At 36.2% G+C, this 16,785-nt stretch overlaps 1 protein-coding gene across 13 annotated transcripts in view; it reads left to right on the forward strand.

The window, feature by feature from the left end:
* Window positions 1–16,785, forward strand: part of RASAL2 (RAS protein activator like 2) — a 359,982-nt gene that overhangs the window by 255,310 nt on the left and 87,887 nt on the right. For 12 of the 13 annotated variants that reach the window (XM_058700419.1, XM_058700420.1, XM_058700421.1 and 9 more), the window contains one exon: window positions 13,993–14,099. In XM_058700419.1, coding sequence (XP_058556402.1) covers window positions 13,993–14,099 — 107 coding nt within the window. Of the gene's footprint in view, window positions 1–12,947; window positions 13,191–13,992; window positions 14,100–16,785 lie in introns of those variants that run through there. The other variant, XM_058700425.1, reaches the window with a different exon arrangement.

Below are 16,785 nucleotides of genomic sequence, written 5' to 3' on the forward strand. Positions count from 1 at the left end.
GGGTCCCTTGATGACTGAAAATAAGAGAAAAATTTGCTCATTGGCAAAAACTGACAAATCTTTTTTATCTTAGACTGGATTAGTCAGGGAGAGAAGAAGATAAAAATCCCATGAGAATTTATAACTACAGTTCTGATAAGGTAAAACTAAAATAGTGGACAACAAAAATATGTCAGATAGAAAGGGGGTAATTGGAACTGAAGTTTTTTAAGATCATTGAATTATTCAAGAAAAGGATAGAAATCAAGATTGACATTAGGCTTTAAGTACATGTGTTGAAATGTTAAGGACAGCTATTAAAAAAATGGAAATAAAGTGCATGATTTCAAAAGCAGTAGAAAAGAAAATAAATTTTTAATCCTTGACCAAGGATTTTTAAACCTTGGTCTGAACAGACCAAAAATCAGAAAAAAAGCATTAAAAAAAAGGTGAAAAGAAAACACAGTAAGATGGTGGGGTGCCTGGGTGGCTCAGTCAGTTAAGCATCTGACTCTTGATTTCAGCTCAGGTCATGATCTCATGGAATCCGTGAATCTCATGGATTCAAGTCCCATGTCGGGCTCAGCACTGACGACAGTGCAGAGCTTGCTTGGGATTCTGTTTCTCCCTCCCACTCCTCCTCCCCCCATCTCTCTCTCTCTGTCTCCCTTCCTCTCCCTTTCTCTCTCTCTCTCTCTCTCTCTCTCTCTCTCTCCCTCCCTCCCTCCCTCCCTCCCTCTCTCTCCCTCCCTCCCTCCCTCCCACCCTCATTCTCTCTCTCTCTCTCATTCTCTCTCTCTGTCCTCCAAAACAAATAACTAAACAGTTAAAACAAAAACACAGATGGTAAAAATAAAATCCAACTATATCAGAAAACACAGTGTTAATTGCCAGACTCGATATCTTTTTTAGTGTTGTGAATGAGAAAGACATAAAGACCCAGGAGGATTAAAAGTAAAAGGTTTGGGAAGATATCTTTGGCAAATAAAAGAAAGCTAGCATAGCCATGAAAATGAGATGAAATCGAACTTTATGTCAAAACCATTATTAGGAATAAAGGAGGTTACTACATAATGATAAAATATAGAAATTGTTAGAAAGATATAACAATCTTACATGCACCCAATAACAGTCTCAATTTATAAGGCAAAAATTGACAGAAATATAAGGAGATTAATCTACAGTCTTCTCTATAAAAATTAGTAAAGCTATAGAAGACATCAAAAACATAATAAACTTGGGGTGCCTGGGTGGCTCAGTCGGTTAAGCGTCCGACTTCGGCTCAGGTCACGATCTCACAGTTTGTGAGTTCGAGCCCCACGTCGGGCTCTGTGCTGACAGCTCAGAGCCTGGAGCTTGCTTCACATTCTGTGTCTCCCTCTCTCTCTGCCCCTTCCCTGCTCATGCTGTGTCTCTGTCTGTCTCAAAAATAAATAAACATTAAAAAAAAAAACATAATAAACTTAAGTTAATGGACATATATAGAATCCTGAATCCAACAATTATATAGTCTTATCATACACATATGGAATCTTCATGAAAACTGTCCATAGACTGGACCATAAATAAATCTCAACAAATTTCAAAGTCTTTATATCACACAGAATGCATTCTCTTGATCCTGGTTGAACTAAGATAGAAATTAGTAACAAGAATTTACTTTAAAAATCTTTGCTTTGGAAACTTTTAAAGTTACCTTTCTATGACTCTTTTGTCAATGAAGAAATAATAATGAAAATTGTAAAATGGTTAGAAGTGAACATCCTGAAAATGGTACATATCAAAACCTGTAGGATACTGTGAAGTAATTATTAAGTGAAATTTACAGACTTAACTTTTTATATTGAGAAAGGCTGAAAACTAATGAGCTAATTAACCATTTGTCTCAACAAGTTAGAAATTTTATATATATATATATATATATATATATATATATATATATATATATATCTCCAAAGAAAGTTTAGGGAGAGAAATGATGAAAATAATAGCAAATGATAATGAAATGGAAGACAGAAATAAACGTCATAGAATCAATAAAGCCAAGAGTTGTTTTATTAAAAAGTTCAATGAAAATAGATAAAACTGTCAAGATTTGATTAAGACAAAGAGAAAGCACAAAGAAACAATGTTAGAAATTTAAAAAGCGGGGTGCGTGGGTGACTTGGTTGGTTAAAGGTCTGACTCTTGATTTTTGGCTGAGGTTATGATTTCATGGTTCATGCGTTTGAGCCCCGTGTCGGGCTCAGTGCTGGCAGCGTGGAGCCTACTTGGGATATTCCCTCTCTCTCTCTCTCTCTCTCTCTCTCTCTTTCTCTCTCCCTCCCTCCCTCCCTCCCTCCCTCTCCCTCTCCCCACCCCCCGTTAAATAAATAAACTTAAGAAATGAAAAATGAAACCCTATTACAGAAAATCAGTGACTTGAAAAATAGGAAGGAATCTATCATGAACAACTTTATGATATTTGAAAATTTAGAGAAATTGGGCATTTAAAGAAAGATACAATTTTTTAAAATTGACTATAGAAGAAACAGAAAATATAAGTAGGCTTGCAACTTATAACCATGAAAGAAATTGAATCAGTGTCTTAAAATTATCACCAATTGTGGTTTGATTTCTTATGTAGCTTGACTTCCGAAAAAGACTAATTGCTGGATTACACTTACATTAATATTTTCAATCAGTGACAATTCAGTTTTTCATCATAAATGAATTAATTGATATTCTGGTATCTAAATTGAAGAAGAAACTAAAAATCCTAGGAGCCCTGCTAAACCCTAAACGTGGCAGTTGAATCCCTATTGAGTCCCACAGGTGGTCAAGTTTCCCTTTGTGTTTAACTCTTACATCCTTTATTTAGAGGATTTTCTTAGAGAAAGAAAAAAAAAAGTTCTTTCAAAATTTTCCTGATGGAGATGTACAAATAAAAAATTTAATAAAATCAAGCTGAACAGATATCTAAAGAAAATGGAAATGAATAAGAAGAAATCAAGATTTAAACCTTATTATGTTTAAATGTGCTTCTTTTTGTATTTATTTATTTATTTTTATTTATTTTTTTTAAGTTTATTTATTTTTGAGACAGAGAGAGACAGAGCATGAACGGGGGAGGGTCAGAGAGAGGGAGACACAGAATCTGAAACAGGCTCCAGGTTCTGAGCCATCAGCCCAGAGCCCGACGCGGGGCTCGAACTCATGGACCGCGAGATCGTGACCTGAGCCGAAGTCGGACGCTCAACCAACTGAGCCACCCAGGCGTCCCTAAATGTGCTTCTTAAGGAAACCTGGAGATATGTGAATTTTCAAAAAGAATGATTCCTAGGAAACATCTCAAAACTTTTAAGCCTAAGCTCTCATGTAGTTTATTTATCAAAATCTCAATTATAGATGAAGATTCAAATTAATATACTGTACATAAAAAGACAGTGACTCTTAAACTTGACTATATGGTTCACTTTAATTCCATATGTGAATTAAAATAACTAGAAAACTGATTAATAATTTTACTATATATTAAGTTGAACCATATGACTTTGTATATGAAATAATATTTTACCACTTTAACATACAAAAAAGGGCAATTCTATATCACCCGATATGTTTATTAAAGGAGAAAAAAAAGGTGGTCAGACTATACTGAACTATTTTTTAGTTGTTCAAATTTATTTGTTACTAATTATTTTATTTTGTTTTAGTACTCCTTGCAGACAAGCAAAATTTAGTGTAAATGGTTTATGAGAACATTGCATATTTAAAAATGAGAGAATTCTATTTACTAAAATTTGTTTAAAAATTGAGGCAAGATCACTATTACTCAAATCTTAAATTATTTAAACCTTGTTCAAGATATCACTTGCAGAATACTGTATTGGGCAGGAATGTAGTTTGGTACCTGAAACTAAAGAACATATGATCAAGTAATATGAACTTCTACAAATGTATTAATTGGAAATCAAAGAAATGTCAATAATTAGAACTGGTTTTGTGAAAGTAGTTGAACTGACATTGGTATTGAAGGTCACCTAAGATTTGGCAGATAGGTGAAAACCATTAGCAAAATCAGACATAGGGAATGAATATGACCAGTTTGAGATCAAAGATCATCTGTCTAAGGCAATTTGTTGGAAGGTGCTGGCAGAAAAGAGGGACTGTGAAAGGTGATGCCAGGTGGTTTTTTTCAACCTGACTATCTTAAGATCTCTAGGAAGGCAATTACATCAAGAAAGTAATGTTTTAGGGAAACTAATCTGGTAATGGCGAGCAGGATAGCTTTCAGCAGAAAAAGACAGGAGTCAGTGAGATCAGTTAGGAGAGTCCTGCCATGATCTGCATGAGAAGATAAAAAGTCCAAGACCAGGGTGATAGATGGTAGTGGAAATAAAATGGACAAAATGAAGCCAACAGACATTTTGAAAAGAGATTTGACAACGTTGGTGGCAGATGGGGGTACAAATCAACATCATAGTCTTCTCCGTCTTCTGATACCTTCACTAAGAATTGATATCCAATGTAAACATTTTTTTTTGTACAGTGCTATATGCATATTTGGCCCTTAGTACATGAATAAGTTCTCATCTGTGTATTAGAGGCCAAATATTTGTGTTTTCAGTACTTCAGTACTTTCTATTAATGCCTGTTTTTGGAACAAAACCCAAACTAGTCTTAAAAGTCCCTGGCATAATCAAGGACCAAATCTTTTTAGGTTTTTAAAGGTGAATACTGGGGGCGCCTGGATGGCTCAGTCAGTTAAGCAGCCGACTTCGGCTCAGGTCATGATCTCACGGTCCGTGAGTTCAAGCCCCGTGTCGGGCTCTGTGCTGACAGCTCAGAGCCTGGAGCCTGTTTCAGATTCTGTATCTCCCTCTCTCTGACCCTCCCCTGTTCATGCTCTGTCTCTCTCTGTCTCAAAAATAAATAAACGTTAAAAAAAAAAATTAAAAAAAAAATAAAGGTGAATACTGAAATCGTGGTATGAATAAATCAAAGATTTTACCCACAATTATTTATGAAAAATACTAATAGTGAGAACATATTAAGTCAGTTATAGAAAAAGTTTACAGTTCTTACATCTCTGTAAGTTAGAAGACAGTGTCTTCCAGAGTTGAACATAAAATATTATTCACCAAAATGAAGTTGTGAGATTAAGTTTTACAAATAACTCGATCGAAATGCTCAAAAACATCATTTTATGCTGAACAATGTTTTCTTAAAGATTATTCTTTGTAAAACCTAAGATCTTCATGCTATTTATCTATTTTTGTCTCATAGAATTGGCCTGAGTACTTATTTGTCCACTTAGGTGTACTTCAGAGGTGTACTTTAGAGGGACAGGGTTTGGTCTTGTTTTTTTAACACTTCATTTTTTTAAGAGCAGTTTTAGGTTCATAGCAAAATTAAGAGGAAGGTACAGGAACTGTGCAGCCCCCTTCCCCCTCATGCACAACCTCTCCCATTACCAGTGTCCCCCACCAGAATAGTAACATTTGTTATAGTTGATGAATCTGCATTAACACATCATAATCACCCAAGGTCTGTAATTTACATTAGGGTTCATTTTTGATATTGTATATTCTTTGGGTTTGGACAACTGTATAATGACATGTATCCATCATTACAGTACCACGCAGAGTTTTTTCACTGCCCTAAAAATCCTCTGTGCTCTATGTATTCATCCCTCCCACTAAGGTCAGGTTATTTTTTGGAGGACTTTTTATCACTTTTTAATTCAAGCAATCAGTATTAGATGTTTTTATAGGTTGTTTCCTGATTTGTTCACATTTTTCACCATTCCATTAAGCAAGACCCCTTTCTCCCTCTTTACCCCATTTCCTCACCTGTTTCTTGACTAGAATATTCTTATTAGCAACAGTGTTCCAGGATGGAGCATTTTCTTTGGTGGGCTTTTTTGCACTAACTTACCCCTCTAAGAGAATGATTTAATTCTTTTTTTTTAATTTTAATTTCTACATGTGTGGTGACAAATGTTAGAGTTATTGTGATCATTCACAATATATACAAATATCAAATTATTAGGTTGTACATCTGAAACCAGTATCAATCTGTATGTCCGTTATAATCCCTCAGTTAAAAAAATTTTTTTCTACAGTTATTTAGTTTTGAGAGAGAGAGAGAGAGAGAGCGTGAGCAGGGGAGGGGCAGAGAGAGGAGACACAGAATCCAAAGCAGGATCCAGGCTCTAAGCAAGCTGTCAGCACAGAGCCTGACGTGGGGCTCGAACCCATGAACAGTGGTGAGATCATGACCTGAGCCGAAGTCAGACACTTAACTGACTGAGGCACCCAGGCGCCCCTATAATACCTCAATTTTAAAAAAGAAATGCATATCAGATTTACCTAGGAAACTTTTTGTAATATTTATGCCTAGGCTGTACTCTCCCCTTCCCCAAAGGTTGTAATTCAGTGGGTCTGAGCTGGGCATCTGTGTTTTTATTTATTTATTTATTTATTTATTTATTTATTTATTTATTTATTTTTAATTTTTTAAAATTTACATCCAAATTAGTTAGCATATAGTGCAACAGTGATTTCAGGAATAGATTCCTTAGTGCTCCTTACCCATTAGTCCCATCCCCCCTCCCACAACCCCTCCAGTAACCCTCAGTTTGTTCTCCATATTTATGAGTCTCTTCTGTTTTGTCCCCCTCCCTGTTTTTATATTATTTTTGTTTCCCTTCCCTTATGTTCATCTGTTTTGTCTCTTAAAGTCCTCATAGGAGTGAAGTCATATGATTTTTATCTTTCTCTGACTAATTTCACTTGGCATAACACCCTCCAGTTCCATCCACATAGTTGCAAATGGCAAGATCTCATTGTTTTTGATTGCCGAATAATACTCCGTTGTATATGTATACCACATCTTCTTTATCCATTCATCCATTGATGGACATTTGGGCTCTTTCCATACTTTGGCTATTGTTGATAGTGCTGCTGTAAACATGGGGGTGCATGTGTCCCTTTGAAACAGCACACCTGTATCACTTGGATAAAGGGCATCTGTGTTTTGATTAAAAGATCTACAGCTGGGGCACCTGGGTGGCTCAGACAGTTAAGCGTCTGACTCTTGATTTCAGCTCAGGTCATGATCTCACGGTTCTTGAGATCAAGCCCCGTATCGGGCTCTGTGCTGACAGGGTGGAGACTGCTTAGGATTCTCTCTCTTTCTGCCCTTCACCCACTCACACTGTCTTGCACGCTCTCTCTCTCTCAAAATAAACATTAAAAAAAATAATAATAATGAAATAAAAGCTCTACAGCTGATTTGAATTCACAGCCAGGCTGGCAAATCACTGGTTAAGTGGAATGCAATGTGATAACGCATTATTTTTTTTATTGAAATATAATTAACAGTGTCATTATAGTTTCAGTGATTCTGTACATTACTCAATGCTCACCACAATAATACAATGCTAAGTGATTTACCTCTCTTTAATATATGAAGAATTGTGTGTATGTTGTTAAAGCCCTTTGAGTTATTTTTAGGAAGAAGTAGGAAAATTGGGGTCTCCATGATTATTTATCTTATTTCTTCTCCATTACAGCATATTATACAAAACACAAGGAGAATAGGGTAACATACATAGTAATTAAAAGTACAGACTATAGATCCAGACTGTGTGAGTTCCAATCCTGATTCTACCCTTTACCAGCTGTGCAAACATAGAGTAATAGAATCTTTTCTTGTTTTCTTATCTGTAAATGGAGGCGATAGTTCCAGAGAATTGTTGTAATGATGGAAGAGATAACTCCTATAAAACACGTGGCATGTAATAAGGAATAATAAATGATAGTTTGGTGTTGCAGGTATGTTCGTTATGTTTTTATTATTATTATTAAGATCCTTGGTGGTTATCACTAAGAACCAGAGATCTGCTTTGTGTTTGAATCTTAAGCTACCATGTAGACATCCATGAGCTGTTTTCTTAGCCTTTCTGGTTGAGACAGCTGTTTGCACTAAAGCTATTCTCTGCTATCTCATCCACTATCATCATGTGAAGTCCTAAGTTGAAGAAATGAAGTACTTGTCGGTGTCCAAACTCCTTGACCAGAGAGAAATCAATATATTCTCCTATTATATTAATAAGAAGGAATTTTTAAAATAACAATAATAATAATAGAGAATAAATCTGTTGAAGTAAAGAAAAGGTGGGGAGACTGAATGGCTTTACTTCCTGAGAATTCACCACGTTTGTGTACTTAGCACCAATTGGTTTGGATTGAAGTCAGTGTCAAGGGCATGCAAACTTGAAAGGTCGGCTTGTTTGAGTGAAGTCCTGCAGTCTAAGTGATACAAATTGGATAAATTAAAGTGGCTCTGGGGATTTGTATTTCAGAGCAGCTGAATGGTAGTGACTGTCCTGTACATAGGCTTTAAAGCTGTAAAACTGGGATACAGCAGAAAATGTCCTACTGAAAAGCAGGTGGATGAAGTCTATAAACGCCCAGGTGCTACGGTGTTAGCAACTATATAAACGCAGTATGTAATTTTCTTCTCTTTGTTCTTGTCACTTTTCCTTTACGACATTGTTCTCCAACTGAATCTTTAAGGTCCCATTGCCTTTTAGGAGTCTTCCAACGAAGCACAAAATCTCATTCTCCTGAAGCCTTTCCTCTTTCACCTTTTGCCATTTGTTTTGAGGTCCTTCTTGACCGAATACATACAGACCCATTGTCTGATAGTCTTCTTTCCTTCCTCTTTTTCCCTTCTGCTCCTGTGGGAAAGGAGTTCTAATTTCAAATTCCCAGCATGAAGAGAGAAGTTCTTTGCTTATCTTATTCATTAATAACTTGAGCCACTGACATATCCTATCTTATTTATTGTCATCATTTACACAATATCAGGGCAAATAGACGGTAGTGGAGTGGGCTCATTCGCAGCAGCACCCTGAAACTTCAGTGACGTGAATGCGTACACAAACACAGTTTGGTGTGTAACTTTCTGTCAGGCTTGATTGAAATGTTACTGATTTTTAAAAAGGTTTTTGAAGTGAACTAAAAAGTTCCCCTTTCTAGACTAGAGTAATATTGGAACACTTGTTTCCTAAATATAATATCCAAAATATTAAAGGGGCCTGTGAATAATTGTAATGGACAGAGCCTCCCTGTTCATTCATGTTTGATAATTCTGTGCACAAAATTACTAGAATTGACCCGGGTAGCCCTTCATCTGAAGTACTCAGGCACACGATATATGCCACACCGACTGCATCTGTGAACATGTAATGTTTTTCTGATCTGTCATAACTAGAGACTTTTGCTGTGAGAAGGGTATTTTGGTTCCTTACATCATTGTCCAACAAATTAAAACTTTATAAGTATCTTTCTACATTTTGTTTATTTTTCCTGTTGAATTTTATGAAATTACTTTCACATTGGTAACTATTATTTTCTTTTAAATTTGGCCCCACACTCATCCAAGAGAATAATAATTGTTACCACCTCAGGGGCCCAAAGATTAAGGCAGATAGATACCAGACCCAGCACTTCGCACGAAACACTCAATATTAGCTAAAATTATCACAAAAATACTTCTGCCTTAGACAAAGTAGTCACAAAAGAGGTGCCTAAATAACTTTTATAGTACATCTTTTTCTCTTCAAAGAAATTATTTTGAACCATTTCTTAACGATGGTAACTTATTCTAAGAGTGACACACAGTATCAGAATTCATGACACCTGAGCCCTGGTATTTATGTTAAGTGTGTGCATGTATGACATGATGGCAAACAAACTTTGGTTAAATATGACTGAAAAAAAAGGTAAATGTAGGAGCGCTTGGGTGGCTCAGTCAGTGAACGTCCGACTTGGGCTCAGGTCATGATCTCACAGTTCGTGAGTTCAAGCCCCGTGTTGAGCTCTGTTCTGACAGCTCAGAGCCTGGAGCCTGCTTCGGAGTCTGTCTCCCCCTCACTCTGCTCTTCCCTGCTCATGCTCTGTCTCTCACAAAAATAAATAAACATTAAAAAATTAAAAAAAAAAAAAAGTAAATGTACTTGATGCTTATAGATATTTGGCCATAATGATAACAGATACAACAGATACCTTTCTCATTTAGGATATTTTCAGGGGCTTTTGGAACCTAACCCTCAGTTAATATGATAAACATTTCCCTTTACTCTCTTTCCAAACATACAATATTCCAGAATTATTTCAATCACATTCATTGTTCAAACTCCTGAAAAGAAAATACCTAAGAAAGTGCCAGTAAGTGTATCTCTCCATAGGGTTTCTCTGTGATTTATTATACCTTTTGGTGAAATGTGTTTGACCAGGTGGTTTTTCATTTCACAGTAAAAACCTGAAGTCTGCACATACAGGCCTACAGAGCCTACATGGTCTGAGCACACCTCCATAGTCTCAGGCTTTCTGCTGCTACTTACTGGTCCCTTACGCGCTGGCCTCCACGCTGCACTTTACTCCAGGAGCTTTGTATTGGCTCCCCCCTGCCCACAGTGTTCTTCCCTAATCAACCTACAAGTCCGACTTCCTCACCTCATCTTCTCAACGCAGCCCCACCCATTCACTGTAATTACTATAGTGAAATTACTACACCTCTTCATCTCCTTTACACTGTCCTGCTTTTTTGTCTTCCTTGAAATGCTTTCTGACATTTCTTCTCGATAAGTGAATTAAAGTCATGAACAGTACAACTATTAGGTTCTAAAGACAGACGTTGACTTCTGTCTGTTGAACAAGCACATCCTTCACCAAAAGTGCCTTTGCCCCTATAATCATCCAGCAGAAAAGATGAAATGGCTTACACAGAATCACACAGATAGTTGGGAGAGCACCCAGTCGTTCGCTTTGTTCAATAATGTTCCCTGCGGAGCTACGTTGGAGGTTGTCTGTCATCATTTTAAGTTGTCACTTCATCTTGGTTCATAGCCAGTGGCAAAGGAAATGAAGAGATAAATTTAAAACTTAACCAGGCTTTTCTATTTTATAACTTTTTGTGCCTTTCAATCTGCAGGTGGAAAATATCTTTAGAGGATGAGAAAGTGAATACAATGGTTTCAGACCTTAACTGAAACAATATTATAAGTCTCTGACTCAGTCTTAGAGAGTGAGCATATTTTAAAATAACTGTAATTAAATATTATGACTATGAAGGAACACTAATTCTTATAGCAGGTGAAAATAATGCAGGCGTCTGTAACGTGAGTGGGGGCAGGGGAGAGAGCCGTCTAATTTTGGTCTGCTGGAACCGGTATAGATTTTCCTTCTAACTCAGCAGAAAGGTGGCTTTAGGGGGATAGTAGCAGCTTTCCTTTCTGCTTGGAGATTTCAAGTTCAAGGTAGCTGGGCCAGTTTAATATGCAGGCCTGCCTGTGACTAATCCAGTGAGTTGTTAATTCGGCCCTTGCTGATGCTGCCACCATGGCTCTGAACGGCCACTGGTGCTTGGGTATACGTTCCTTTGCTCCACTTTGAAACAGTTCCGAATCTTCTGAAAATGAAAGAACTTGGATATTCAAGGGCCTTTTTTTGCATCTGCAGATAAGTTGCCTTGTTGTGGGGGCTGAGAAAGTCAGGGAGTGTAGACTTCTTCTCATTGGCTCATGCAGCTTATTTCCTTCCTTTTCCCTTTCTTTTCCCTCGTCAATGCCAATTGTTCAAACTTCAAGAAAAATTTAATTTCCTCTTTTTGAACCTAGTAATAAATATTCTCTAAGCCACACCAGAGTTGTGATTTTTCTCAAGGTACAGAAAGAGAATCTAAAAGAGGAAGAGAAGTACAACAAGTAACATATTTGTTAGAATTTAACATGCGGTTGCTCATTTTAGCCAATATAATTTCAAATTGTTAAAAGCACTGAAATATATTTATTTAATGAGTTCATATGCCTGAAAACTATAATTAGGTGTTTGAAAGAAAATGAGGAAATGTTTCCATTTTTTTCCTTATCCAGAACATTGGAAATTAAGGAAAACTGTTTACTGGATCATTTTAGTCTTGCTAATGGAACTTATTTTCCTCCAAGTTTGGTTTCTCCATCAATTATTCAGAGATTAAAATATATTGTAATATTTAATCTCATGTATCTTCTAATTATAGGTTATTATCAGAGGAAAGATGAGATTTTCTTGTGTCTTCACCAGACCCTCTCCCCACCAGCCTGCTCCCCATATATTAGAAATGCCTAACTTGGATAATCATTCTTTAAAGTCACGTTCCTAAAGTCTGAAGGTCTTGTTGTTCGGAGTGCTTTGCAAAGCTGGTTTGTTTAAATTTGGTGCTTTGTGCCATTGCCGTGAATTTTAGCTAATTGTACTGCCATTTTTTAGAAGTCATGTGTGCCTAATTCTGAAAATGGCTTTGTGCATTAAGGCTCATTTAACCACTGATGGTCAGAGAGAAGTTGAGAGACTTAACAGTTATTGCTCATAATTTTAAAACAGTGATAGGATGGGACTTTCTTGTACTGCAGGCATATAAGACGCTATGTTGGCAACCTCTGTCATTAGCAGTGTTGCAATTTGGCTTATGTCTTACTGGTCAAGATGTCACACAGAAGATATGTTTAGTTGTGGAAAGAAAATCAGTGTCCAGCATGCAAAGATGGTAATAGGGTAAGCACTTCCAATTGGATTTTCATAGGAGGGATTGATTTGTGTGCATTACTAGGTCTGTGTAAAATGGTGTCCTTTTGGCACTAGCTGAATATAAATTTCAGTAAATGTTTTTTTCTTGCTGCAGATTAGTGTAATACAGTGAAATTTTCTGTAAGTGAGGGGAGGCAGTGGTTGGGCGTCTGCTAATAGCCTGAAAGTAACTAATGAGGATGTGCAGTCGGAACGATTGATTGAATAGCTGCAGTCCTGTGTGTTTCTTTCTCGCTTGCTCTCTCTGCAAGCTGTAGGGAGGGAGGGGGAAGAGCAAGACACAGGGAGGGAGCGAGAGAAAAAACGCTTTCTCTTAAGTAGAAGTAGCACGGATCCCAGGGGCCAGGAGGCCAGAAATGGAAGTTTAAACTGCATCTATCTTTTAAAGGGAGAACAGCAGGAATCAAAATGTCAGTCTCCGGAGTCACGATTTACTCCTTATTTTTTAAGATCTGGAAGATAATACAGAGTACTTTTTTTAGGATGTGTTTTTTTTCCTTGTCCATGTTGAGATTATCTAATGTTATCTGAGAAGCTGGATTCCTATATGTCTGTCAGTTGACGTGGAGATGGGAAGCAGTTGTGATAAAGGTATAATATGTGTATATCTATCATCTGTGTGCGTGTGTATGTGCATATATATATGCATATATTTATATCACTCTATGAAAAAAATGTTTAAATGTAACCTTAATATAGTGTACAGTAATTAAATTAGAAAATATCACATCATCTGCAAAATCCGAAGCTTGTTAGGTCAGTTTGAACAGATTTAGGAATACAGAGTAAGATCTTAGTAAGGTCATATTGCCAGCACAAGGAGAAGCTGATCTATTTTTATATCTGCATAGGCATATATGTTATTTTATCCTAGCAGCAGCTTTCAGTCGCCTCATGGCCCTTTGGTTGCAGTCTGGTGAATCATCTTATCTGCACAGAACTGAACTTTGACCTTTGTGCAGACACCATCGAATCATGTACAACACAAGACTATATTTTGTTCACAAGAATGCCAAAATTGTCTTTGGATTCTGTTAACTCCTATGTTGCTGACAAATAGAGAAGTATATTCATGCACTGTGAGATGCGAATATCAAGTGAATTTATAGATCTTAAACATAGCTCAGAAAATGTGAAAATACTTTTTATGTGTGCACAGATAAAATTATAATCTGTCATGCTAAAGCGGATTCTTAACTGTGACCAGGTCTCCCTAGTGTCTTGATAGTTCGAATACCACAGAGAGAAACAGAGAAATCATGTGGAGATAGAATGTAATATGCCTTTAAAGGAAACTGATTTTTTGTGGGGGAGAAAACCCCCAATAATTTTACATTGTAGTCAAAGATCCTAAATTTCGGTTTCTTAATGATGTTTCTTTCTTCTTTTCCAGAGGTGCCGGCAGAAAGGTCCCCCCGCAGACGGAGTATCTCAGGGACCAGTACATCAGAGAAACCCAACTCCATGGACACTGTAAATACCTCACCCTTCAAAGTACCAGTAAGTGCTCCTCCTCTCTAAAAGATATTTTACTTTTCTCTCCTTTCTTCTTAGAGACAGTTACTAAGGAATCCACACATTTTGCTCAAGAATTTCTTTATAATACTGAAGTTAAAGGACACAGTTATCAACTTATGTAGATCAACTGTGGTTAATGTCCACCACTTTGAGTAGAAGGTTTATTACATTTTAGGGAATAATTATTAAATTCAAATTCCTCTGACCTACAGAGTACAAATCTTTGCCGGATGCCCTTTTATGACGTTACTAGTGAAAATCTGTTACCATTCTGTAAAGATGCTGGTAGCATTTTTTTTTTTTTTTTTTTTTTTACAAATGGGAAGAGTTTTTTGGTTTTTGGTGTTTTTCGTTTTGTTTTGTTTTGTTTTGTTTTGTTTTCCTTGAGCTAGAGCATAAACAGTGAATGATGGGACTCATAAAGTTGCAGAGCAGATTATCGGAGAATTAGACGATTGTGAGTTCTATTCCTGAGACCTGGCCTGTGCTTTGCTTAAGCCATCTTTTGGATGACCATCTAAGTGCTTAAGAAATACCCTGGAAGAAATATTCCTTAAACTGACTAGGCAGTACTAAGAGTCAGTATTAAATATTGAATGCTGAGATCAGAAGGCTAGAAGCGATCAGGTCAGCTGACCAACACTTGCAGTCCTGTTTTGTACCTTCTTGATATAACTCTCAATAACCCAGATTTTAATCCATCCATTTTCTTTGCTTATTTCATAAGAAATACACTGCCTAATTCTATCATTTCAGTAAAACTTATTGTTTTTAAACTTGAAAAGAGTAACCATCATGAAGCTGGCCATTATTGTAGGTACAATGGAAAACACTATAAAGTAGAAGTAGACTTTTCTATTGGGGGAAAAAAAAGATGATTTCCTTTTAATTCAGCTAAGTTAATATGTTGGATTCCTTATTTATATATTCCACTACTTTTTATTTTTTTAAGTTGGGATAACTCTGTAGGTTGAAATGATATTTTGAGATATATAAGCTGGTATTCATTTATAAGTCAACCAACATGAATGTTTTATTTTGGATTAACTCTGAAGAGCAAGATTTCCCTTTATTGTCTCTCAGTGTCTTGTAGAGTTTTTGAGTATCTGTTACTGTGTGACACCTTCCAAATGTTTACAGATTCTCTCATTTTTAAAGATCACAAGCAAGATTGGATTAATATTCTAACAATATTATGACGGAATGATAAAATATCAGATTTCATTCCTTTTACTAAATTTCTTTCTTCCATAGACATAGCTTCCCACTTAAATGTTTGGGTTTTTTTAATGAATGAAAAGGGCATTTTTTTTTTCCTCTTCCCTCCCCTTCTTATTTTCCTGATGAAACAGAAATCAAATATAGTGAAACTGACTACCCATACACAGTGTTTGGTGAAAAGGATTGAATTAGAATTTGTAATTTTCATGCAAGCCTGCTAAAACAGAATGGTTAATTCTTAATTTTTTTTTTTTAAGTCAATAACTGAAGAAAAATATCCTTCTATAACATTCAAGTACTTCTATTGAATCTGAAGTTCATGACTGGGCTTTTTAAGTTTGAATTAATTAAGAACAATAATTTTCATTTGTATTTAAACAGTTGATAGCTAATTTGAGGTTTACCTTAATAGTAATACTAATTACTCTTGAGTAAAAGTAATAAACCAATGATGCACATACATGATGGTGAGCACTCCTTTACAGACCATTTATTCAGCTGTTACTCTTCTGACAACCTCAGCCATCTCACAGATTAAGAAATATTGAAGGAAAGAAGGAGCCTCTGACTGGCAAACTGTAGTTCCAAAGCCCATGCACTTAGCTCTCTAGGAGAATTTAACTATTCGTAAGTTCTTACCTAGGCAGTTATTTGAAAAATAACCATCAGAACACATTGATTGTAATTTTTGAAAAAATGAAGTGAGTTGGGGGGAGGAGGCAGAGGAAATGAAAAGCAAGGACTCATAAAAACAACCTGAATCCACTTATTATAAAGGCAAATAGCCCAGTGTTGCCATTGAACTACAGGAGTACCATTGAATTACAGGACACATGGAGAATAGTGAAGTAATTGACATTGATAATAATGATCCTGAATCATTAAGAAAAAGTGAAATTATATTTGTCATGCCGGTTTTTTTTTAAAGTGTCACTGTGCAATATTGTGATATATATCCATTGAGAATATTTTAAATCTTGAAAATATCTATTGCTTATAAAATTTGTTATCCAGAAAAATATGGTTTGTGAAATGCCTTATTCCATGATGGCTCTGGATAAATAATTTATATTCTCTTAAAAGAAATCAAAATATGCTGTCTAAAAGAGGCAATGCGGTACTCAGATATCTGGAAATTCACAGTCTCCTTATAATACCAATAGCTAATGTGACTGACTTAAATGTAGTGCCAATTAGAATTGTGTCTAGCTTTCGGATCAACACAGAATGCTTTTGTAATTAATATCACAGTGGAGTCTGCATGTGAGAAAGCAATGTAAGAAGGAACCAAACTTTGAGATACTTAACTAAGTTACTAATACAGTATCCCATGCTATTAGCATGATTGTTTCCATGGAAGTGATCCATGTTAACTTTCTGAAGGGGCAAAAGTGAGATTTAAGCACAAGTGCTTGTGATCCTAGGATTCATGTGTCTTTCCTGTGGT

Source organism: Neofelis nebulosa, chromosome 15, assembly GCF_028018385.1.
Source record: "Neofelis nebulosa isolate mNeoNeb1 chromosome 15, mNeoNeb1.pri, whole genome shotgun sequence".
In the NCBI taxonomy this organism is placed as follows: domain Eukaryota; kingdom Metazoa; phylum Chordata; class Mammalia; order Carnivora; family Felidae; genus Neofelis; species Neofelis nebulosa.